Source organism: Dromiciops gliroides, chromosome 6 (assembly GCF_019393635.1).
Source record: "Dromiciops gliroides isolate mDroGli1 chromosome 6, mDroGli1.pri, whole genome shotgun sequence".
NCBI lineage: Eukaryota > Metazoa > Chordata > Mammalia > Microbiotheria > Microbiotheriidae > Dromiciops > Dromiciops gliroides.
Window position 1 is genome coordinate 189,060,210 of NC_057866.1, and position 26,637 is coordinate 189,086,846.

The 26,637-nt window shown below is 39.4% G+C and overlaps 1 protein-coding gene across 2 annotated transcripts; it reads right to left on the minus strand.

Moving 5' to 3' along the window:
* Nucleotides 1-879: 879 nt before the first annotated feature.
* LOC122730868 (histone PARylation factor 1) lies at nucleotides 880-26,210 on the minus strand. Of its 2 annotated transcripts, XM_043970409.1 has the most exons (9): nucleotides 26,004-26,202; nucleotides 23,698-23,803; nucleotides 21,317-21,476; nucleotides 16,404-16,593; nucleotides 15,366-15,464; nucleotides 11,577-11,727; nucleotides 7,551-7,638; nucleotides 3,160-3,332; nucleotides 880-1,235 (listed from the first exon to the last, which is right to left on the minus strand). In XM_043970409.1, exons 3-9 carry the CDS (start codon nucleotides 21,378-21,380, stop codon nucleotides 1,104-1,106), a joined length of 897 nt encoding a protein of 298 aa, XP_043826344.1. In that variant the 5' UTR covers nucleotides 21,381-21,476; nucleotides 23,698-23,803; nucleotides 26,004-26,202; the 3' UTR covers nucleotides 880-1,103. The 2 variants fall into 2 exon arrangements, with proteins under 2 accessions (XP_043826344.1, XP_043826343.1); XM_043970408.1 differs by lacking the exon at nucleotides 23,698-23,803 and having other exon boundaries at nucleotides 26,004-26,210.
* Between the last annotated feature and the right edge of the window lie 427 nt (nucleotides 26,211-26,637).

The window sequence follows — 26,637 nt, forward strand, 5'->3', positions numbered from 1 at the left end:
AGTTAAAACTGCTACTTAGAAAAAAGTGCTTATTCTGCTTGGAACTTAATGTATAATAGGTGACAACTGTCTTCAAAATGTGCTTTGCTGGTTTAAAAAACCCAGATACTTAGGAGATGAGCCCTGAGCTGCAGCAAATTCAGTACTATTGTAGGTGCCTTACAGGTGAAGGGACTCGTATGTAAAACATGTAAGATGAAAAGAATCATAATACCCAAGATTTTTCTAAAGCTTCTTTAGAAATGTCTAATTTGCTATAACCTTTTACCTTTTTTGTATTATAATTTTACTAATCAAATGACCTATCCCAAAGCTATTGCTATAAAAGGTTTTCAAAACATCCCATTATATATATTAGGTGTGCTCTCTGCAGAAGATGGAAAAAAAGGATATGGAAAATAAAAAACTTTTTTAAAAGGAAAAAAAAAGAAAAAACTCAAGCCAAATGAATGGAGAACCGAGAATTTTAGCTAGGGGATGGGGAAGATTGGGGAGGGCATGAGAGCCAACCTCAAATATTTCGAGGGCTGCCATGCAGAATAGGGATTAGTTTTGTTTTACTTAGCCCCAGAGGCTAGAATTATGAATGATAGATTGGAGTTGCAGAGGCAAATGTTTGTTCAATATAAAGAACAACTAACTTCCTAACAATTAGAGGTATTCAGGAATACAGTGGCTGTCTTAGGAGGGCAACGTGTTTCCCTCAAGCTGTCTGGTTGTGGCCGATCAAATTTATCTGGTGTGTGTAGGGGAATGGGGAGATGGGATGAAGAGGAGGAAATGTAATAGGGGTTCTTGTGGCAAACCAGCTTTTGATCTTCCATGCTGTAAGAAATTCTTTTACTATTTATTTTTTTTTTTAAAATAAACCTGTTTGGCTGAAATTTATAAGCTTTATTTAATCACACTCAAATTTTCTTTCCAAAAAATACAAACCAAAAAACCCCACCCCAAACCCCAAACTCCACTTAATAGTTTAGTGCTCCAAACATTATCAAACATTTAACATTTTAAACACTGCTTTGTACCATCTTTTTTGCCAGTCATGCTGCAAGTTGGTCTACATTTAACATTTTAAAACATTCTTTTATACCACTTCCTGTTCATGTTGCAAGTTGATCTACATTTTCTTTGCTTCTGTTGGCCAGATGAGCTTCAATGATCTCTGCAAACAAATTCCTCTTCAACAGCTTATAGGCAAGAGGTAGAAGCTGACCAATAACTTTGTGAAAATACTGAAAATTAAAATACAGAAAACACAGCCAAAGAAAATGTAGGGCCATTCATAGCAGCTGCAAACATTTCCTGTTCAACTAAGCTTCCTCCTTAAGCCATTCTAGACACCCTAAAAACAGATGGGCTGCTGGCACTTCATTTTAGCGCCAAGATACAAACAAGCTAAGCAACTTCTTCCACTAATGTAAGTGAGAACAGGAAGGGGAAAACTCGTTGTAGACGTAAAGTAGAATTTTTGTGCCACAATGTTTTAATACCAGAGTACAGTGAAGATAATTTTGGCCCAAATTATCAAACTTGCTGCCTGCGAAACTTCTGAGTGTAGCTAGAGCCAGACTAAAATGTAACTAGGAATGTTAAATAAAAAGCACGTAATATTAATTTGTGGCATTCTAAGTTAATATGGTCTACAGAGTTTCATTTCCATTGGATTTTGGCACAACTGATTTCAACAAAACCAAGCCATGGTAATACAAATTGTTTTCCCTTAGATTTTTGAAAGACAAAAATTAAAAAAGGTTGGTTTTAGACATGAAAAGGTTTGCATGAAATAAGGCAGAGTGAAACAAGTAGAAGCAAGATACCATTTATACAGTAATGGCAATACTGTGTGAAGAGTAATTGAATGACTAAGCTATTCTGAATAATACAATCATTTAAGTCAACTACAAAGGACTTCTAAAGGGAGTTGCTACATCCACCTCCAGAGAACTGATATATAGAAGTCTGTACTGTAGGGTTCCATATGCATGCATACATATACACATGTGCATATGTGTATGTGCGCATATGTGTATAAAATGTTGGCCTTTAATTCCGGCTTGGGAAGGACACAACTTGGAACTCAAAATGTAACAAAAAAAATTTCTAAAAGAAAAAAGTACTGGTATGAAAAATTTAATAAAATGTATTTAATGAAAACAATTTTAATGCATGGAGGCATTGTTACAACTACATGATGTAAATTGAAAGATTTTTAAAATTTGTATTCTTTTAAGTGTCCAGAACACAAGGCAAGGCCATAAGATTTAATGGCTTTTTTCAGTTCTTTCATCCTAGCAGCAAAACCTCCCCAGCTTTGCTCTGGCTCTCTGAATGATAGATTAAAGACTTGGGGTAACCCTAGCCAAGGAACCTGTAAGAGGCTCTTAGCGTTTCATTTCTAACAGTATAACTAGAGAAAGCAGAGCAGCATCTTCTTGATCACAATCCAGTGTACAGGGTATTTTTTCCCCCAAATTCCTTCTCTCTTATTTCATTTCAAACATGATGATTTTAATAGGGCAACATGCCATGGAGGATATGATAAGTTGTAGGTTAGGAAGACCTGAGTCCAAATACTACCTTTCACTGATAGATTTAGGTTGGGACCTCCTACAAGTCACTGAATTCCAGGAGACTGATTTGCCCTGCCTGGGATTTGAACACAGGTCCTTGTTGACTTCAAGCCCACAGTTTTATCCATTTACACCAACTAAAATGCTTCACTCAGTATGTGATTCTGGGTGAGTGTCACTTTCCCTCTAGAAATTCCCTAATGCTTAGTTACTGGGCCCTAGAGTTGCAGCTTGTAGAGGGTGTTCCCTATGATGGAAAAATCATTCACATCAGTAAAGACTTAAGTGGCAAGCATAAGTTAATGTGCTAAGGAAAAGCATTTAAAAGTCACAAACTTATACAAGTGTCCCAAATCTCTGGAAACTCCTAGAAAAATTAACTTGGATGCAAAATATTCTTTATTAACTCCATACTAGTTCCTCAAATCTACAATGTATTTGCTAGAATACAAATGGATTTCAAATGATAATATAAAACATGACATTTCTTAAAGTACTGCCTTAATTGCCACCCTACCCTGAAGTACATATGCATAGACTGCAAAGCTTTGATATGTGAATAAACTGATATAGATATAGTACTCACCTGTGAGCCATAGCAAAAAAGGTCAATTCCTAGCTCAAGTCCCATTCCATAGTCACATTCATCATTAGCAAATTGAACAAAAGTCACCATTTCCTGAATTGGGGCAAATGCTTTCATTCTCTGTTCATCGGTTGAAGCCTCAACAATCATTTTGCAAATTATCTTAAGATTAGCTGAAATGATACCACATTTAAATAAGATTGCAATTCTTGAATTTGATTAATGGATAGGTTACAAATTTTTATATTAACATCTCAGAAGCAAAAAGCCCCACAGAATACCTAATATTTTATCTGTAATGACGATCTTAGAATGTCAATTTTTTAGTCTCTGTTCAAACTAACATTGTTTTCACTTAGAGTTCTGATAAGAACATGACAAAGTATACCTCTTTTATTTTCTTTATTTACATTTAACTGGGTTTGGTTTCAGTAGCAAAGCTTTTCATAGGCTATTTTCATAATAGCAGTAGAGAGTTATTGGGGAAGAAACCCCTCTATTAAAGATGATCAATTCATTTCAGAGAGCATTTTAGCCATGTTTTGTTGTTTAGTCTCGTCTGCCTTTTTTTTTTTTTTTAGTGAGGCAATTGGGGTTAAGTGACTTGCCCAGGGTCACACAGCTAATAAGTGTAAAGTGTCTGAGGCCGGATTTGAACTCATGTACTCCTGACTCCAGGGCTGGTACTCTATCCACTGCGCCACCTAGCTGTCCCTCGTCTGACTTTTCTTGACCCCATTTGGGATTTTCTTGGCAAAGATACTGAGGTGATCTGCCATATCCTTGAGGCAAACAGGGTTAAGTGATTTGCCCAGTGTATCCTAAGGCCAGACTGGAACTCAGGAAGATGGGTCTACCTGAGTCCAGGCCTAGCATTCTATCCACTATGCACCTAGCCATGTTAGCCCATAGAGAGGGCTAAACTGGGAAAAAAAAAAACTGCCTGTGTACTTTTTCTGTATTCCTATTTTAACAGTAAAGCCCTTAATGGGGAAAAAAAGCCTTCTCCAACATTAAAAAAAGGTCCATTCCTGTAGATGAAGAATTGAGGAAGTCAAATTGAGAGAGCTGAAAGGGATTTTAACAATCCAGTTTAGTCACTTCATTTTACAGATGGGGAAAATTATAGGTTTTAAGCAACCTGCCTAAGGTTAGGAAAGCTAGCAGCAGAATCAAGACTAAAATCAAGATTTTCTGATTCCTATCCTGGTCTTCTTTTGTGCTACAGTGAAAAAGATCCTGAATTAGGAGTCAGTTGGACCAGGGTTTGAACTTTGTGTTGAAATGACCATAACCTCAGCACGGAGGGCATCCATTTCCTCATCTCTAAAGTGTAGTAGACCCTTGACCAGATAACCTTCCACCTCTTAAGTTTATGATCCTACTGTTTGGCATGTTTCTGAAACTACCCATAAGCTGAATTCCTTATATTAGAATGAAATGAAGATTCCATATAATTTGTATCTATATAATACCCCCCCAATAAGTCACATTCTGAAAGAAAAAATATATTTCATAGGTTAAAAAATAAAAACGAAACCGACCACTCCCCAAACTGGTGAACTACTATGTGGTGTGGGAGGCAGAGAAGCCAATGAGGATTTGGCTATCTGACCTGGGAATCTTCAATTTGTTACATGGATTTTACCAGGAGGAGTTTCCCCCCCCTCTCTGCATAGCTCTAAAAGTTTTATTTTCTTATCTTTATCCCAACTACTTCCTTAAAGTAAAAGACAACCTTCAAGGTATAGTGGAAGGATATGGATTGGAACCACTGGCTTTTATTGTCTGAGTGATTGTGGGCAAGTCCCTTGTTTCCTCAGGGGTAAAAAGGGGATCATGACAAATGGGGAACTCCTCCACATAGTATTATAGATTATATATTCTATGGAAGTGTAATTTTTGTGTTCTCTCATGGATAAATGAGTTTGAAACGTATTCCCTTCTCACATATAAAATGGGGAGATGTTTAAATAAGTCTGAAACTCATTCTAAAACTATGAGGCTCTTGGCCAAGCATTCTCTTCGCCTTCCACATCTTTGGAAGGTCAGAGGCAGGTAGATCCCATTTCCTTGGGTCATTGTGGAGGGCAGATCATATTTAATTTCCTACTTTACTAACAATGTTTTGTAACTGTTTTTTAGTCAAGTTCTAGGACTAGCTAAGGGGCTTGGAGAGAAAACATATGAATGAGATGATGAGATAACTAAACCAGTAACAGAATAGGAAAGAAAAGACCAGATTGAGGGACAGCTAGGTGGTGCAGTGGATAGAGCACCTGCCCTGGAGTCAGGAGTTACCCAAGTTCAAATCCGGCCTCAGACACTTAACATTTACAACCTGTGTGACCCTGGACAAGTCACTTAACCCCAATTGCCTCACTAAAAAAACCAGAAACCAAAAAACAACAACAACAAAAAGAAAAGACCGGATTGAAAATCTTCTAAGTGGAAACTTGGGACAATATTAGCATGTCTTTTCTAAGTTTCTGGCAGCCCTTACAGCTTAATGAGAAATGAGAAAAATCCGCTTTTCTACCACAGAAAGGATCCTCAAGATGATAATTATTTAACTGATACTCATTTAATAAACTTCCAAATAAACAATATGAATTCAGAAACAAAATTCCCTTTAAAAAATAGCCAAATTTTAAAAATGTAGTGGTTACATCATCATCCATTTGCGGTCATTTTGTCTCTGCTCCACAGAGTTTACAGCATTGGAAGGGACTCTAAAGATATTTAGTCTAACCTCACTTTACAGATGTAAATGAGAACATCAATGTTAACTTATAGAAGGTCCTATAGGCAAGGAGCAGAGCTAGATTTTGAAGGGACCTACTGCCAAACATTATATCCTAATTAGGAATTTTTGCGAACTTTCAGACAGGATGTGGTGTCTGCAATCAGCTCCATACACTCTTTTCCTTTCTTTATCCCTATGGGGTAGAGACACATGGCAGCAGGAACAGACGTGGCAGTCTACCAGGGCAATTCTGACAGCTGGTGAAGGCCCAGTGCAGTGTGTGCCAGGATAAAGAAGCAATAACACAGAGATCCCATGATCTTGTTCAAGATAACAGAATGAGCCGCAGAAGTGACACCAGCCTGTCAACCTCCGGGACCAGTAGAGGTTCTCCCCTACAGTGACATGTTACATAATTCAATTTTAGCCCTACTTTGGAACACAATCAACTTTTTATCAAAGTTATTGGATTTCTTTTCAATTTGATTTTTAAAAGTCTGCTGCACTCTAAAGCACCATTTCATTATAAACAACTCAACATTTCCAGGTCCACAATGGAAGCTCAGAGAAAAAAATACAGGCTTCACTTAAGCCTCTTATATTATTTGTTCAGTTACTGTAATATTAATCCAAGCAAACTGTAGTCATTTCCATACCATGACTCTGCTGGTGTGAACTCAGACTGCACACGACCTCTGTGGGCAGCGACTGCCAGGACTGAGGAGGGGCATGAACTGTTTGTTTTTCAGAAGAGCAACCAGTGGTCAAGATCTAGTAGTCAACCGGGGCACCAGAAGAGGGCAGAGTGTGACACACAAGCCTCCCTCAAGCTTCTGAATGTCTAGACAGGCTCCCAGTTATAGACATGTTTAGCCTTTATATTTAAGAAAAATTCAACATTATCTCCTAATTACCACCCTGTCTTTGTTGGAGATCTAAAGCTAGGGCTGCTAAAAGATACCTGTTGAAAGGAATCAAGGTTCTAGTTCTGATGGGAGCAGAAATCTAGAGGAAACCAGAAAGAATGGAGTGCGGGATCGGGTATGATGACAGGGACATATTAGGCCACAAAGACAAAGATCAGATCTTTGCTAAATGACTGACAAGGTTTCACACTTTTCAAAGTCATTCTGGTTTTCTATATGAAACCACTGTTATATGCAAATAATGAAAAAATCTGGGGGACCAAGAAAAAAAAATCTCATTTGTTTACTTAGAGCTGAGATCAAATCCAGCCTAGGGCACTTTGCAGTTGTGTAATCCTGGACAAGTCACTTAACCTCAGTCTGTCTCAGTTTCCTCAACCATAAAAAGGAATGATAATAGTACCTACCTCCTAGAGTTGTTTTGTGGATCAAAGGAGGTAACTGTGAAGCGCTAATCACAGTGCCTGACATACAGCAGGCACTTCATATATGTTTCCCCTCTTTCCTTCTAAAGACATTTCACTTGGCTCTCCCTGGGTGAAAGGGGTGCTCCACACTAATAATCTCATAAATCCTTCCTGTGTTACATCATCTTTCTGGCAAATGCCCCAACTTTACAAATTAAAGCATTTAAACAATGTACAGATCGATTGATCTCTCCCTCTCCCTCCCTCTCTCTCTCTGTCTGTCTGTCTGTCTGTGTCTCTCTCTCGTCTTACCATCTGTTTCAGGGAGGTCTCTGTATCCAACATCATTTTTATCTATGGGGACGACCAGGCCTGCACTGTGAAAAGTCTTTGTCACTACCTAAGACAAAGAAGAAGAAAAAAAGGTACAAATTAACTCTGACAGAAAGAATGCAATAAATATTTCTGATCATGTATGACTATGACTTCAAGAAACTTGGGCAAAAAGATTATATGCAATAATTTCCTCTGTACAAATCTAGCTAAATGTCAAATGCGTGAATGATTATAAAACATTAAAGCAAATAATCACTCATAAATCTATATCATGCCTTGTCCCTAAGAGCCAACAGACTTTTGCTAGAGGGGAAGAGAGGGCATCTCTAGAATAATTAAGGTCAAAGTATTTTTCTTGCAAGTGATATCATTATAGACAGATCTGAAAGAAGGAATAAGAAAAAGGAAAGAAGGGAAAGGAGGAAAGAAAGGACCAAGTAACAAGAAACTTTTTATTTGGAAAATTCAAGTTCTCAAACTGCCATGGTGGGAAGACTTAAGAAGATATAATATCTCAATTATTAAATATTTCAGGGGGCAGCTAGATGGTGCAGTGGATAGAGCACCGGCCCTGGAGTCAGGAGTACCTGAGTTCAAATCTGGCCTCAGACACTTAACACTTACTAGCTGTGTGGCCCTGGGAAAGTCACTTAACCCCAATTGCCTCACTAAAAAAAAAAATATTTCAACATTTTAAAATATACCATTGTAGTCTATAATATTCCTGTTTTATTTGATTAGCTATAGGTTCTTCAAGAATGCAGTTTGGTTCCTTCCTGATGTAGTCACTCCCTAAATCATCTGCTTCAACTATTTTAAATGTCTCTTAAAAGAAGTCCGGGGCAGCTAGGTGGTGCAATGGATAGAGCACCAGCCCTGGAGTCAGGAGTACCTGAGTTCAAATCTGGCCTCAGACACTTAACACTTACTAGCTGTGTGACCCTGGGCAAGTCACTTAACCCCAATTGCCTCACTAAAAAAAAAAAAAAAGTCCAAGGAAAATCAATTAAGATCTTTACTTAATAAAAAACCAAAACCAAAACCCACAAATTTTCAGAGAAAGCAAATGCTGCCTCAAATTCTTTTTTGAAGCAAACATACAATTCACAAGGTATTAATTATATAGTGATACAAAGAGAAAGGGCATGACCAAAGTAAATTTTAACTGGATTGGGGGGCAGGGAGAGGGAAGGAAGAGGGCTTTCAAGTTTTAGCCCATCCATTGAATGCTTTCTTCCTACTTTTAGCATTCCCTCCCCAACTCCCTTGCCTTACTCTACTACCTTACCATCTAAAGACTCTTCTATACTGATTCCTTAAGTCTTCCTATACTACTCTGTCTCTTCAAGGGTCACCATTAAATCTTCAAACCTAAACTTTCCAAAAATTGCTATCCTCCTCTTGAAATTTCTCCAAACTTGTCTGAGTTTTCTATTACAAGTTTGATTAAACCTACTTTATGGCTATAATCTTTGAAAGTGTCATGTATATTGCTACAATGTTATCACTGGCTTGTAAAATAAACGTCATTTTTCTAATAATAATAATAATAATATATTGCTATAATCCAAATTAAAGGCTAGGTATAGATGAGTACTTTCCAATGATAAAAAATATCCTGCTGTTTCTGTAAGGGTCCCTAATTCCAGGACAAGGGGATTTTTGTATAAACAAAAATACTTTTGTCTCAGCTTACAGATAATGCACCCCAAATACCTAGCACTTAGATGCTTGATGCTTATAACTAACTGAACAAACTATCACCCAAAGGGGAAAAAAAATACATGTACTTACAGGCATAGCCAATTGCCTGCATTTCTCCTCCAAATTTGAATCAGAGAGCAGGCCAGTAATAGAATTATGGCTGTGATTTAGTTAAGTTTTAAAAACTTAAATTTTACTTTATGGGATTCAGTCTCCTTATCCCCTCCCTGGGTCACTAAAAAGTTATGGAAGGAAAATACTCCTTACTAAAGGGAAAGTAGGTAAACTATTTTATGTAAGCCTTTGTTTTTCTCAGATCAACTCAAAAATATATGTGGAAGAAAATGGAATAAAAGGCCGTTATCTTCCTAGAAGCATAAACGGTGACTGGAAAGTAGTGGTTGAGCTATCTTATATTAAGTCAAAGCAGAAAGGTCCTTTAATAGCCACTTAAGCAGAAGAGATAATGGCAAAGTTGATACCATCTTGTCTAGATATTTTTGCTATATATATATTAACTTCACTAATGTCTGGACATAAATCTTTGTCTTTCTTAAAGATGTCAGTCTGGGTTTCTGCTAGTAAATAAAATAGTACTGCTAGATAAGACCATGAGAGTTCATCTAGTCCAACCCCTTTATTTAACAGATTGAAGAAAATCAAATTCTCAACTCACCCAAGATCATCACATAGTTAACTGGTGGGTTGAAATACTAGTTTTCTTTCCATTGTACCAAAATGTCCTATTCTCCAAGTCAAAGGAAAAAATTCACTAATTTAAGTGGTGTATGCTCATCATTCTCTTTCTGGCAGTTAAAAAATACTATAATAAACTAAGCTTTCTCAACCAAATTGAATGACTACAATGGATTTCATAAGTGTCAGTTTGATGCCAATTAATGAATCTGCTGACTTTTCCTGCTTATGACTCAAGTACCATCTTTAGCCATATCCCCCCCCCCCCATTATTATGATGCTAAGAATAAGAGAGAGCAATAAGACCAGAAGTTATGATAAATCATATTAGGATTTGCCATGGTACTCAACAAGATCTCAAGTCCCATCATTATTAATTCTAAAACAATTTTGATTGTAAGAAACTTTATTAAAAAGAGTATGCTAGAAAAAAAGTCTGAAGATAAAAGAGAGCTGACACACATCTTTTCTCACTGCTATCAGAGCACCATTCTTGCAGATGAAATATTAGGAGAGAGACTGAAGTGGATTTAGGATAGTTTCAGTGGGTTAAGGAGGTACAGTCATATATACAACTTACTCTGGAATAAGGTATTTTACCTTGCTCGGCCTCTACGAAGGAGGTATTGAGTCACTGTGGTAAGAGACTAAATAAGGCACCCTTACATTCCTAAATAGCATAAATACCCTTATCCCAATAAGAATCTTTTCAGTAATAATATCTTATATTTCCTCCAAAATAGCAGAATCTTTCTGGTTGCCTACAGCTAACTAACTTCTCTGTTAAATATCAGAATCAGTTAAATATCAGTATCCGTAATATCTATCTGCTGCTTACAAAAGGGATGCTCACAGAGTGTGCATTAGAAAAGATACTGGGGGCAGCTAGATGGCGCAGTGGATAAAGCACCAGCCCTGGATTCAGGAGTACCTGAGTTCAAATCCGGCCTCAGACACTTGACACTTACTAGCTGTGTGACCCTGGGCAAGTCACTTAACCTCCATTGCCCCGCAAAATAAAATAAAATATAAAAAAAAAAAGAAAAAAGAAAAGATACTGAAAGGAAATATGCTGTCACTGATATTGAGGGAAAAGGAGGCAAGATAGTTTACAGTTACCCAAGAGAAAGAACAGCATCAGCATCATTCTTCAAAATGGAACTGATGGCTTGTGCAAATGATAAAGAACTCCAACACTTACATCAGCAGTAAAACCCTAAACTGTGCAAACCCGCCCGCATCAAACTTCACCTGAAGCTCATCTTTAAAATAAAGTGGAATCCATTAGTAGAAAGGAAGAAAAGTTTTCCCTCTGGATTCACAAAGGAGAAATAAAAACTGGCATTTGTCATGATGGCAGCATGATCACCAGCAGTCTGACAGATAAGCGTCTGCCTTCTGAGGTACGGCTGAAGACAGAGCACATTTAACAGCCTAAGAGAACCACTCGCTCTTCAGTTGTTCCTTTCTGGTCAATGAGGTGATCAGGCAGCCCCCAAACATAACAGTATCCAGCTTACTTTAGGTTAGGGACAGGGAAGGAAAGTATTGGGGTGGGAAAAGTTTCTACACAGCACTCAGTTGAACAGATTTAATCCATACTTTTTTATCTCTCTGTTTCATGCTCATGCTTTTTGGTTCCAAGGAATAACGCAGCTTTTTGGCTGCTTCTGTTAATTTTCCATCTATGCTCTTCAAAAGATCAGTTTTCTTTTTATCAGTTTCCGCCTGAATTTTTTTCACCAAAAATAATCTGAAATAGAAAGGGAAGATTTTATTAATATTCCAGGTCATGAGAAAAATTTAAAATGTGTCTAGGAAATATTTCTGCTCCCAAGTTCACTCCAAAGTGTAATTCAGTGACAGTTTAAAAGGAGGAATAAATACCCAGCCCCTGCACGAGAAGAAATAGGGTGATTCCTGACAAACATCTGATGGAATAAATACTCAAAGCACCTTCTGAGTACAAGACACAAGAGACACAAAGATAAAGGTGAAGAGAAGCAACATGTATACAATTAAATATAAATTACATACAAAATAATACTAAGTAATTTGAAGAGGAAGAACACACTAACAACTTGGAGAATGAGGGAAATTGGGAAAAGCCTCGTAAAGAAGATGGAACATAAGGTATGTCTTAAAGGAAGGTAGGGATTTTAAGAGGAGGAGGTGGTAAAAAAGTCCATATGTGAGAGAGTCCCTGTAAAAAGGTGGGGAAGAGAGAATGCTGTGTGAGGGGAAAAAAGCCAACCACCAGGCCTAACTAGAAATAACGGTGGCATAACGGTGAAAGCTAGATAAGGATGAGTTTTAAATATTAGGCTGAGGGTTTGATTTTTAATTCTAGAGATGATAAGAAGTTACTGAATGGTTGATGAGGAATAAGGGTAGGCTGGGGGGGGGGGAAACGTGGATCAGGGAGGAGGGGACTGAAGAGAATAACATGGTTAGATCTCTGTTTTGGGAATATCGATTTGGCAAAGACTAAAGGATGATTCTGAGAAAGCAGAGACTGGAAGCTGAGAGATCAATGGGAGACTATGGTGATAAACCAGGTGGGAGGTGATGAGAGACTGAACAAGGAGTTGTAGAGATAGAACTGATATGACCTAACAACTGATTGAATATGGAGGATGAGGATGAGAGAGGGGAGGCAAGATTCCAAGCCTGAATCTCCTCTTTAGCCATGTAGGAACGACTGAACAATCACCCACAAATACATGTACAATGTTTAAAGAAATCAAATTAGTCCTAAGTTTTTGAAGCTGTGTCCCCAATAATTCATTAGATCCCCCCACAGGACCTGCCATCTAACCCTTTCATCCTTGTCTCTTTTCTCAATACCTTTGCTGTTGTTTTTTAAATCTACTTTTTAAAAAGGGGTAGCTAGGTGGCACAGTGAATAGAGTGCCAGGCCTTAAATCAAGAAGATTCTTCCTGAGTTCAAATCTGGCCCCAGGTACTTACCATGTGATCCTGAGCAAATCACTTAACCCTTTTTGTCTCAGTTTCCTCAACTGTGAAATGAGTTGGAGAAGTAATCCTAACCCCAGGACCAGTGTGCTATCCACTCTACCACCTAGCTACTTCTAGGTGAACCATTTACAAATTGGTAATTCTCATGGGATGAAATACAAGCTATCAATAAGAGCAGTATGAAACAATGCTCCAAATCACTATAATTAGAGAAATTCAAATGGAGGTAACTGAGTTTTCACCGTATATTCCTCAGATTAGAAAAGTTGACAAAAAGATAAAATGACAAATGTTGGAGGAGGTTCATGAAAAAAGGCATTGATATGTAATGTTGAAGTTGTAAATTGGTCCAACCATACTGGAAATCAATGTGGAACTATTCAATCAGTTACTAAACTGTGCATAAGCTTTGACCCAGAGATACAATGAATGGGCCTAAATCCCGAAGAAAACAAATAAAGAGGCCCCATATATACAAAAATATTTTTAGGAGCTCATTTATGGTGGGGAAAAATTGGAAACTAAGGGGTGCCCACCAATTGGGGAATGACTGAACAAATTTAATATGAGACTACTATGCAATAAGAAATGAAGAGATAGTTTCAGAGAAACCCGAAAGACCTGTAGTCTTTACACAGAGTAAAATGAACAGTCAAGAGGCTAATTTATACTATAACAATACTGTAACAATGAACAACTTTTAAAGACTTAAGAATTCTCATTAGGGGCAGGTAGGTGTTGCAGTGGATAGAGCACCGGCCCTGGATTCAGGAGTACCTGAGTTCAAATCCGGGCCTCAGACACTTAACACTCACTAGCTGTGTGACCCTGGGCAAGTCACTTAACCCCAATTGCCTCACTAAAAAACCAAAACAAACCAAAACAAACAAACAAACAAACAAAAAAGAATTCTCATTAAAACAAAGGCCAATCATGATTCCAGAGTACTGATGTGGAAGCAAAACACACACCTCCTGAACGAGAGACTAAATATGCAAAATGAGACACATTCTCATGACCAATGTGGGAATCTGTTTTCTTTACTGTGCATGTTTGTTTTTTTTTTCCTCGCAGTTGCAAGGTGGAGAGAAAATAAATGCTTCTTACTTGAAAAATTAAAAAAAATAATAAAGTTAAGATACCCTTTGACTCAGTAATTCCACTACTAGGCCTGTATCCCAAAGAGATCATAAAAAAGGGAAAAGGACTCACATGTACAAAAATATTTATAGCCGCTCTCTTTGTGGTAGCAAAGAACTGGAAATCGAGAGAATGCCCATCAACTGGGGAATGGCCGAACAAGCTGTGGTATATGAATGTAATGGAATACTATTGCGCTGTAAAAAATGATGAGCAGGCAGATTTCAGAAAAACCTGGAAAGACTTAAGTAGACTGATGCTGAGTGAAGTGAGAAGAACCAAGAGAACACTGTACACAGTAAGACCAACATTGTGTGATGATCAACTGTGATAGACTTAGCTTTTTTCAGCAATACAATGACCCAAGACAATTCCAAAGAACTCTTGATGGAAAATGTTCTCCACATCCAGAAAAAAGAACTGTGGATTGATTCTGAATGCAGATTGAACCATACTGTTTTTATTATTGGGCCGGGCTTTTTTCCTTCCTTTTTGAAGTTTTTCCCTTGTGCTCTGATTCTTCTTTCACAATATAACTAATGCAGAAATATGTTTAATGTGATTGTACATATATAACCTATATCAGAGTGCTTTCTGTCTTGAGGAGGGGGAAGGGAAGGAGAAAAATTTGGAACTAAAAATCTTATGAAAACAACTGTTGAAAACTATCTCTATGTGGAACTGGAAAATAATAAAATACTTTTATGATTAAAAAAATAAGAAAGATAGTGATAAATGTCAGACAGCCCATCACTTTCAGTGCATCAATTCTTTCATTCCCTCTATGTAACTAAATATCTTAAAGTAAACCGCAATATCACTGAGAAATAGCTTGAGTAACGATTGTTATCACTAAATTAGTAGAAGTACATCATCCTGAGATATTTGATAAAATCACAAAACCATCTGAATAACAATTTAAGAAAAAGCAATTAGGGGACAGCTAGGTGGTGCAGTGGATAAAGCACCAGCCCTGGATTCAGGAGGACCCAAGTTCAAATATGGCCTCAGACACTTGACACTTACTAGCTGTGTGACCCTGGGCAAGTCACTTAACCCTCATTGCCCTGCCCACCCCCCTGCCCCCAAAAGAAAAAGAAATTAAATCTTACATTAAATCCATTTTCCTTCATTCAAATATCCTACTGGTAGTAAAAGAACAAATTGATTTTAAAATTTTTCTATCTTTCCCCCCCAATACTCCAAAGTAAGTAAATGAAATTACTGTGAACCACAGAACTGAAAGAGGAAAAAAAAAGTATTAAATCTTACTTGACTGCAGCAAATACATTGTCTCCATTTTGAACAATTGTACAATTTATCTTTGCCTCATTTACACCAACATATACGGGAAGTTCATCAGGTGAGTCTCTGTTAAAGACAAAAATATTGGGATGCCCATAATAGTTCTTGCAATGTCCAGGAAAACAGGAATTCAGCTACTAGAGATGTCAATTCAGGTCTATATAAATGTCCCTTAAACAGACATGGAACAAGCTGCTAGGTGCTAACATTTACTCAATCTTGTCTCAATATCTGCTTTACTAAATATGGATATATCTTACTGACCAGGAAGCAAATTGTTAACAACGTGACTCTTCTGGGTACTTCTAAGAAGCACAAGATTTAAGGTGTTAACTTGTCATTTAACCTAAAATTGGATTAAAACCTACTTGTCATCTCCTAAGAACAAGCCTATCATCAAAGCCTACGATTAAAGTTTTATCCATCTCTACCCCACAGAAGGATTATGGGACAAAAGGAGTTAAAGTAGAAAAGTTCACCAAGGCTGGATTAACTATTGCTCTCACCTGTTGTCTTTCTACTACCTTCCCATGACAATTAATCCTCTTGAATCTATTAGCAGCTGGTCTCTTGGTTAAATGGTAGCAGTTCTACTGGTTGAGGTTGATAGGATTTTCTCCACATCAACACTGCTCCCCTCTTTGCTAGATACAAACGAGAAAGTGAGGCTTCCCAGCGTACTTCTCATGGCCCCATTTCATGGCTCTCCTATATTTTTGGTTAGTAATTCATTGCTGCTTCTCTTACTTTCCCAGAAGAAAATACAAGTGCAGAGGGCACTGCAAGAGTTTGACTATTTTAGAGAGGAATTGCAGTGGCTAAGGCAAGAAAAATAGCCAAAAGCCCAAACTCATTACTTTGGGATAGACGTTCACTAAGCTAAAGACAATGTGTCATTCACTGAACCACAAAATTCTATTGTTGGGAAAGATCTTGGGTCAGTCAAGGGTGAAGAGATACTAGTTGCTTTCTGAGCAGGAGTTTTTTGAAAACCAGATTTCTTACCTGAAATACCCCATGTGATACTGAGTCTTGTCATCTCCAGTAATAATGGTCTGGAACTCAGGAGGATCATAGTAAAATCTCCAGTGAAGGTTAAAATTTAAGTCTGTTGATTTGTTTTCCACTTTGTGTTTTCCAGAAAGGATATCAAATGGACCAACAAGCTGGAGTCCAAGGCTTGTTGACAGTGCATCTGTAAATGAAATTAAGTGCACAGAGGGAAAAACAGTTCTGGCAAGAAAGCAATATGAACAATATGAACTTTCTATTCAATTGTGCGTTTCTAAGTAAAAATCTTTCAAAAATGAGTAAGTTTTCAACATGAAACATCTTTCTAGTGACATGTGAGGATTGTCAATTCAATTCAGACATTCATCAAGGAATTATTTTGTGCAAGGCACTGTGCTAGTCTCTAGGGTAAATTGTTTACGACCACCTCCTCCATTTCTTTCCCACCATTCAAACTCTCACCATTCTACTGAAACCACACTGCTCTTAAAGGCTACCAATAATTTCCAATGGCTACATCCAACAGCCTTTTCCTCAGTGTTCATTCCCCTTGATCTAGTCACTAATGACCTCTGCACAGCCCACCCTCACTTAAATCCAATTCACTCCAAGTCATGACATCACATTCTGATGTCATGGTCCTTTTTGAGAATGAAGAACAAACAACTATATGAATGATTTCTATCATTCAACCAGCAAGCATTTAGTAAGATTCTACATTCTTAGGGGCTGAGGATTCACAGACAAAAATATAAATCTCTGCTTTCAAGGAGTTTACGGTCTTTTGGGGGAGACAACATAAACCCTAATAAGTATATAAAAAGTAAATACATATTTAATGAAAGGCAATGCAGGGGAGGTAACAGAGGCTGAGCGGATCAGGAAAAAACATGTGGAAGATAGTGTTTGAGCTGAATTTTGAAGGGAAGAAGACTTTAAAAAACAAAGGTGGGGAGGACATGGACTCCAAGCATAATGATGTCTCCTTATGAGCCTTTTTCAGCCACTGTGGTCATGGAGGGACAGGCAAAAGTAAACTCAGCTTGGGTAGGTGAGGATCGCTAACCTGCCTTCATTTGAGAGACCTGTTCAATGGGTTTTCTCTCAGGGACTGCCCTGCCTAAAGATGAGGACAGGCTACAGAACAGGGGCTTGATTACAAGTTCATGTCCCTCTCTTTAGTCTAGGTCATGTTGTCCTTGGTTCTTTTTTTTCCAAGGCAGCAGGTGGCTACTTGTTTCCTTAAGTATTCACAAACTTTTCCCTTGGAGAGGAAATTGGAACAGAAAACCAGAAGTACTTCCCTTTGCTGGGACACCATAAAAGAAATGACTCTTCAGTTTGCTAGGAGTTTCAAGTGAAGGGACAGTTAAAAACAGTGTATTTGTTAGAATAAATGATAAATATGCTCAAATGACTTTTTGATCCCATTAATGTGGTTGCCCCTTCCGAGAACATGGATGGTATCAATGAATGGATTCATCCATGCCTACCCATCCTGTAGGAGGACTCTTAATAATGCCTTCCGCACATTCTCCTAATATTGTGAGGATAAGGGAGCACAGGGGGATGCCTCTTGCACAGGGCAGCCCATGTATTTCTTTGATAATATCCTTTACTCAGTCTTCTTTGAAGTTTTGTTTTGTGCTACAACCCATTCACTCAGTGGATGTGTCTCTCCCACTGCAGTCCAGTCAGTGATCTCTAGAACTCATAGTTTTCCAGGTACATGACTCACAAGTCACTCAATATCACTGGTGCACTAGTAGTATTAAAAGGCATGTCTTTCAGGGAGAAGTTTGGGTCATCAAAGGAGCAATGTAAGTTCCCATAGGCAATCTGGCCTGTTTTCTTCCTTCTGTTTAATTCTGGGCCCATCTCACTGTCCATTATCAGTTTCTAAGGTAAACATACCAAAGGACAAGTGCTATATGTTGTTCATCTAACTGAAAGCCATAGTCCAGAAAATAAGCATTCTTTATCCACTTGGTAGTTAGGCCAAACTCTCAGTTATGAATTCCTTGTCCAAGAACTTTTTTTTTTGTTTGTTTGTTTTTTTTTGCGGGGCAATGGGGGTTAAGTGACTTGCCCAGGGTCACACAGCTAGTAATTGTCAAGTGTCTGAGGCTGGATTTGAACTCAGGAACTCCTGAAGCCAGGGCCGGTTCTTTATCCACTGCACCACCTAGCTGCCCCGACCAAGAACTTTTGAAATCTGGACCCTGAGCCAAACAACAAAATGAAATCTGCAGAAAAGTTAGCACAGGACCTCATCATCTGTGAGGAATCTCCCTTGAACTTTGACTTTGTGCTAGATCTACTATCTTTAGAACAAGAATATATCTCTTTTTTTTGGTACCCCACTTGATATCAATGATCAGAAGGCCATACATGGTTCTTTTGTATTTTGCAAGGAACTCATAGGATATACCTTGTTGGGAGTGAGCCATTAAAACAGTATTTTGTTCTACCAGATCAAAACAACAAATGATAAACAGAGTACGATCTTATATTCTCTTTCAGTCAACTGTGTGATGGTAAAGATGTTGTCTATCAAAAAATATTGCTTGTGAAAGTCTACCTGTTCCCTATCAATACCTGCATCAAAGATATACTTGATGCATATATATTAGTCACATTTTATACAGATACAGGCAAGTTATTGTTCCAATAAAAAGCATAAAAATGTGTGGCACATATTAAGTAAAACGGGAAGAGTAGAGGAATAAACATGTAGTGCCTACTATGTACTGGTTTGGGTTTTTTTTTGGGGGGGGGGGCAATGAGGGTTAAGTGATGTGCCCAGGGTTACACAGCTAGTAAGTATTAAGTGTCTGAGGCCGGATTTGAATTCAGGTCCTCCTGAATCCAGGGCCGGTGCTCAATCCACTGTGCCACCTAGCTGCCCCATGCCTACTATGTACTGTGCTAAGCGCTTTACAAATATCATTTCATCTGATCCTTACAACAACTCTGGAAGGTAGGTTTTATTTACTTTCTGAAACAACTACACTTTTCCAAATTTTTAAAGTGAAAAAACAATTTTCAAAACTGTGCAGCACTCATTAGCATAGCTGTTAAATGCAGCAACATGTATGGATGAGTCTAAAAAGTTCCTAGAAATTAACTTTAAGTCAAAGAAAACATCTATAGACTATTATATGAAAAAATGTTTTGATTAAAAGAGTATAATTCTCATAAATGAAGGACTTTCTGTAACCACTGAAAGTTTATCTCCTTCCACTTAATTCTGAATACAGTCAGAATAATTTTTCTAAATCACAGATTTTATCACAACACTTCACTTTTCAAAGTTTTCAATGATTTTCCATTGCCTTCAGGATTCAGTTGAAGTTCCCAACCCTGCCATCTAAGGACATCCATCATCTAACCCCTATCTCCTCAACTTTCTCTCTAATGCTCCCTTAGATTAAGCCTGCTCTATCCAAACTGGTTCCCCGCCCCCCTTAAAAAAAAACAAAACAAAACAAACTTCCATGTCTTTTCCAGACACAGAGATAAGTACATGCGCTATGTAAAATTTCATTTAAAAAGCACACTTGATCATAGGGGAGGGAAAAGGACTGGTAAAATATGAAAGTTTTTAACAGCATGTCAGACTGCCTGCCGGGTTTTTTGACTTCCGGGGTGGTGAGAACGGGAGGAGGCCTTTTTGCCTGCTTGGCGCAGCACAGACGGTCTCCCTCACTCCAAAGGTGGCCTTTTTGGTTTGGTGAGTTTTTATAAGGAATATAGACTAAGCCTAGATTTAAGACGATTTGTACTGTATTTCTATTTTCCTATCCTTCTAATCAACAACACCTTATATACAATAAAGGCTCTATCTAGAAAACCAGAAGCTTCTTCCATTTACTAGTCTGGGAGATAAATTAAGGGAAAAGTTAAGTAGGGGAGATTTATGATCTAATATCCAATTTTAAATCTCACAGGACCCACATGTACAAAAATATTTACAGCAGTTCTCTTTGTGGTGGCAAAAAATTGGAAATCTAGGGAATGCCCATCAATTGGGGAATGGCTAAAGAAGCTGTGGTATACGAATGTAATGAATACTAATGTGCTATAAGAAACGATGAGCAGGAGTTCTGAGAAACCTGGAAGGACTTACATGAACTGATGATGACTGAGAGGAGCAGAACCAGGAGAACATTGTACACAGTAATAGCAACATTGTGTGATGAACACTGGTGATAGATTTGGCTCTTCTCAGTAGTGCAATGATCCAATTTCAAAGAACTCATGATAGAAAATATTCTCCACATCCAGAAAAAAGAACTGTGCATTCTGAATGCAAATTGAACCATACTGTTTCTACTATTGGGCTGGTTTCTTCTTCTTTTTTCTTTCTTTTTTTTTTTTCAGGGCAATGAGGGTTAAGTACTTGCCCAGGGTCATACAGCTATTAAGTGTTAAGTGTCTGAGGCTGGATTTGAACTCAGGTCCTCCTGAATCCAAGGCCAGCGCTTTATCCACTACACCACCTAACTGCCCCTCTTCTTCTTTTCTGAAGTTTTTCCCTTGTGCTCTGATTCTTCTTTCACAATGACTAATGCAGAAATATGTTTAATGTGATACAAACAATATCAGATTGCTTTTCATCTTGGGGAGGAGGGAAGGAAGGGAAGGTGGGAGAAAAATTTGGAACTAAAAATCCTATGGAAAAAAAATTAAATAAAAAGCACACCTAAAGTTTTCAGAAGTTTATCTTCCTCGAAGAAAACTATTTTTCAGCACAAAGATATTCATCAGTCCTGTCTGCAATGATCATTTTTTAAAAATCAACATCAACCTATATCAAATTGACCACAATTTTAAAGCACATTTATATATTTTGTTTATACTTCCCCTTAGTGGTGTCTATATTAGAAGGTCTTGAGGTTTCTTACCAGCTGGTTTTTCAGGATCAAGTTCTTCACAAAACTTCCAAAAGTGATAGAAATCTTCAGGCATTGAGAGTTTATAGAGATTTTCCACTTCTTGTCGAAGATCATCAGAAACATCTGCCCGGGTGGATCCTTTTTTCTTCGTGTATTTTGATTTTTTATGCTGCAAATTGGCATGAGTATTATATGAATTTCAGGCAATAATTAGAACTTTCCCTAAACACCAATGTTTCCTATCCCTTTTCTAGATATGACAAAACTAGATAGATTTTCTTTGCAAACACAAAGGGTTGGGTGTGTACTTTCTAAGAGTAAAATTTCAATCTTATGCAGAAATGGGAGTGAGCAGGGGAGTGACTATATTTGCTAGTGGAGAATGAAAGGGAAGGGGAGCCAATCTATGAAATGCATATACTTTATTAAGTTAATAGAAAACAGTAAGAGAAGAAAAAGAAAGAAAAGGGAAAAGCCATTTACAGCAAAGAGAAAAAAGGAAGGGGCCCTCTGATTTGCTTAGTCTTATACTGTGTTACAAAGGGCTTTACATGAATAGGTTTCATGTTTTGTTTTGTTTTTCTGCAGGGTTCTGAGGGTTAACTTGCCCAGGGTCACACAGCTATTAAGTGTTAAGTGTCTGAGGCCGGATTTGAACTCAGGTACTCCTGAATCCAGGGCCAGTGCTTTAACCACTGCGCCACCTAGCTGCCCCAGATTTCATGTTAATCATGGCTCAGGACAGCTGTTAAGAGGGGTGACATTAGTCACTGATGCAGCAAAGGCTTTTCTTCTGGGTCCTTAATGGAACTGTTTCTGAGGTAGTCATTCATAATCATCTCCTAGCTATTGTCCTATGCCTATGGAAAAAATATGTACAGAGATTAGCAGATATGTATTACTGGAGGGTGGGAGAAAGAGAGACCACAGAAGGAAAGAAAGAAAGGCAGAGGTTGTAAAACAGGGTTTCTTAACCTGGTATCTGTGAACTTAAAAAAAAAAAAAACCTGTGAGAACTGAAACTCAATGTAACTGATTTACTTTATAACAATCTATTTAATTTTTTGCATTTAAAAATATTATTCTGAGAAGGAAGAGTCCATAGGTTTTACCAGACTACCTTAAGGGACATGATACTAAAAAAGGTTAATAACATCTTTCATAAAAGAACCTTAGCTGATTGTGTCAGCAATAGTTTTCTTTTATAGATAAAGACCACACATCCCTACCCCATCACATCTTTTGCATAAACAATATAAAGGGCAATGATAAACTGGGGGAAAATCTGCATAAAAATTTTTATGTAAGGGTCTAATATCCAAGATATATAAACAAATAACAAAAACATACAAGACCAAGAGATCAACCCCAATAGATAATTGCTCAAAGATTAAGGTCAAATAATTCTCAAAACAATTACAAGAAATAACTAGCATTTAAAATAATGTCAAAATCACTGATAAGAGAAATGCAAATCAAAATAACCCTGAGGCTTCACTTCACACCCGGCAAATTGGCAAAGAGGACGGCAAAAGATGTGATTTTAAAATGTTAGCACAGTGGTGGAAAGATGGGTATACCAATGGGTGGAGCTATGAATTAATCCAACCCTTTTGGAAAGCAATTTGAAAATACATTACTATAGTGACTAAAATGTCCATATCTTATGACCCAGAGAATCCACTGATAGCAAATGACCCAAAGAAGCAAATGAAAAGAAAGGCCTTGTATATACCAAAATATTTTAGCAGTACTCTGCAAAGAATTGCAAACAAAGTAGATGGACACCGATGGGAATAGCTAAATAAACTGCAGTACATAAATATAATGGGGTATTAATTAACTGTCCTATTGCTTCTTTGTACACAGCCAAGCACATACTAAGTGCTTTAAAAAGTGCATTATCTAATCTGACCATAGGAAATAAATAATAACACGAATAATGAACAATGGAGGATAGTGGAAAAATATAAATTAATGCAAAGTGAAGTAAGCAGACCCTTCCCCATTAAAAGGCCTTTAGGGCCAGGGCTGTTTTATCCTTTCGTTGGAATCCTAATGTTTAGCACACAGTAAATAATTAATAAATGCTTGTTATCTAAACAGGAAAACAACATACGCCATGGCCACGACAATGTAAGTGGAAAGAACAACACCACAATTGAAAATTGTTGCTGGACAAGGTAAGTTTGAGATGTCTATGAGACATCCAGTTCAAGTTGTCCAATAGGCAGTTGGAGATGGGAGATTCGAAGTCAGAAGAAAGGTTAGGGTTAGATCTGAGAATCATTTGCCAGAGATAACAGTTGAATTTACAGAAGCTAATGAGATCACCAAATGAAATAATACAGAGGGTAGAGAGAAGAGGGCAGAGCCTTAAGAACACTCACAGTTAGGGGAGTGGCCTGGATGAAGATGAAGAGGAAGATTCAGCGAAGGAGACTGAGGAGGGGTCAGACAGGTAAGAGAACCAGGAGAGAGCAGTGTCAGGAAAACCTAGAGGAACAAGTGTTGAGGAGAAGAGAATGATCCATAGCACCAAAGGTTGTACAGACAGGTTGAGAAGGAGGATTGAGAAAGGGCCACATTAGGGAGTTTTTTCTTCTATCAAGTCTAAATTTACCTCATTCCAACTTCCACCTGCTCTTCCTAGCCCCGCCTTTTGGAGCCAATCTCTCTTCCAAAGGGAAGAAATCAGAGAAAGCACATTTGGAGTCACCAAAAGTATCAAACTTTGTGAAGGGCTGTCTCCAGAGGATTCCCCTCAACAGGGAGTTTTCTAGAGGGAACTTTTCAATCAAGGGGGGATGAACTCTTGTCAAGGATGTTCCAAGTACTCCTGGTCAGGTACCAGTTGAAGAAAATGGTCTCTGAGAGCAAGATCCTTTCCAAACCTGAGGTTTGAGAATCTCAGTTCTAAGATGTCACAGTGGGAAGCCCTCAAGCTCTTTGAGAGCAAGTGTAGTTTTTTTGTCATCTCTATCACCAGAGCCTATCACAATGCCTCAGAGGAAGCATTTAGTCAATAAGCAATTATGAAGCATTTAAGAGGTGCTAGGCATTGTGCTAAAGAGCAAAAAAGGTTCCTATCACAGAAAAAGCTTATAATCTATTAGGAGAAACAGCAGGCACACTTATAAATAAATATAAAAAATCTATAAACAGAGACACTAGGAGCTGGGAAAAGATCAGGAAAGGCCTCATGGAAGAGATGAGGCTTGAACTGAGCTCTGAAGGAGGCCAGGGAGGTGGGTGAGGAAGGAGTCTACGCCAGGCACATGAGTTCACTGGTGGAAAAAGGACAGTCAAGAAACAGCAAGCAGACCTGTTTTGGTTATTCCATAGCATCAGCAATGGGGAGGGAGCGCTATGTAAAAAGCCTGGAGAGATGAGCCCAACCCCGTGGGGGAGGGGTTTTCGATAGCAAACTCTATTCTATCCTGGGGGCACCGAGCCAGTCACTGGTGTTTTCTGAGCGGGCCTGATCAGTGCTTTGGGAAAACTTTTTTTTTTTTTGGTGAGGCCATTGGGGTTAAGTGACTTGCCCAGGGTCACACAGCTAGTAAGTGTTAAGTGTCTGAGGCCCCATTTGAACTCAGGTCCTCCTGACTCCAGGACCGGTGCTCTATCCACTGCGCCACCTAGCTGCCTCTGGAAAAACTTTTGATGGCCATATGGAATATGATCGGAGAGACCTGAAAACAAATTCATCACCGTTTGTTTATTGAACAAATGAATTTCTACCCCTACCCTCGCTGTCCTCGAAAAATCAAAGGGGACTCAGGCAAAAGGGCATACATTTAGGGCTGGAAGGGCCCTCAGAGCCATCCGACCCGCCCTTGTCATTTTACTGAGGAGAAAAACTGCTATTCAGAGAAATGACTGAATATAAGAACTCTGCAAATGGATCCTCACAATAATCCCTCGAGGGCGGGGCTGTTACTACCCCATTTCACGGATGAGAAAACTGAGGGAAAGAGGCCTTTTTTTTTTTTTTTTTTGGTCCGGGGCCGCACAGGTCGGAAGTGCCTAGGACGAGACGGGCACTTCTAAGGGCTTGCCAAGTTTCTATGTCACAGCACCACCCGGTGGTCGCGGGCCTTGGAGGCCGCGGAAGACAAGCCCCTCCTTTTATAGGTGCGGAAAAAGCGTCCACCCAGCTACGGAGGGCCCGTGGCCGGATAGGTAGCAGCTCTTTCTAAGCACCTTCATGATCATCTCGGCTGAGCTTGTCAACCCTGGGAGGCAGGTGCTGTTATCATTCCCATTTTACGGAGAACGCCAGACCAGGAGAGGTTAAGGGACTTGCCCAGGGTCACACATCTATTTAAACGCGGCGCTTCCCGCCTGAGCCCGCGCGCCGTGGCGCCCCCTAGCGGGCGTTCTGCGATCACTGACAACGTTCCAGAGCCGTGAAGGGGCTTAGAGATCACCTAACACAAGGGATCCTCATGCTAAAGGGGAGGAACTCGAGGCCACGAGAGGGGCGCCGATCTGCCCCACGGCAGTCCTCCAGCGCCGGGGCACCGGATGCCCCCACGGTCACCCCTCCCCCCCCCCGCCCCCGGCCGGTGGTCCAGGGCCTTGCCCGGGGCGCAGAGCTCGGAGGCGCCGGCGCCCAACGAGGCTGCTGGGGCCTCCCGCAGAGCCAGAGCCCCCCCAGCCCCCCTCGGGCCCCACCTTTCCCAGCGCCTACCTGCGCCCCAGCCCCATCCTGGGACTTGCGCTTCCTGCGGCCTCTCATCCTGCCACTGGCTGAAGAAGCAGCGGCCTCCCAAGCGTCTCGCAACCGCCTCAGACTCCGAGTGCCAACGCCAACTGCTTCCGAGGTCAAGAGCCGCACTCCCCGACCAATCGGGAGCCGGCCTCGTCGCCTCTGTTTCCACAGACCCCCCTTCGCACTTGCCAATATAAGGAAAAGCCTCGCCTACTCAACGGTTTCCATGGTGTTAACGGAAGCCCTCGGCGCCTATCGAGTGCCTAAGAGGGCAGCGTAAGCCCCGCCCTCAAGGGGGGGGGGTGTCTTTGGTCCCGCCTACTAACGTGTGTTTCGAGCCCGGGAAGAAAGGCCCCGCCCATTCCAGAGCTCCTTGGAAGCCCAAAGGACTTGGGGCTGGGGCCCCTGGGCCTATGCGTCAGTCAGTCAGTCAATAAAGAAACATTTATTAAGCACCGCTTATGTGATAGGCATTGTACTAAGAGCGGTGGATTCAGAGAGACTTGCATTTTTAAATGAAAATTTTTTCAACGAATAAAAATAGAATTTTTTTCTCCCTCCTGGCCCCCCTAGGGCAGATAGGTGGCGCAGTGAATAGAGCTCCGGGCCTGGA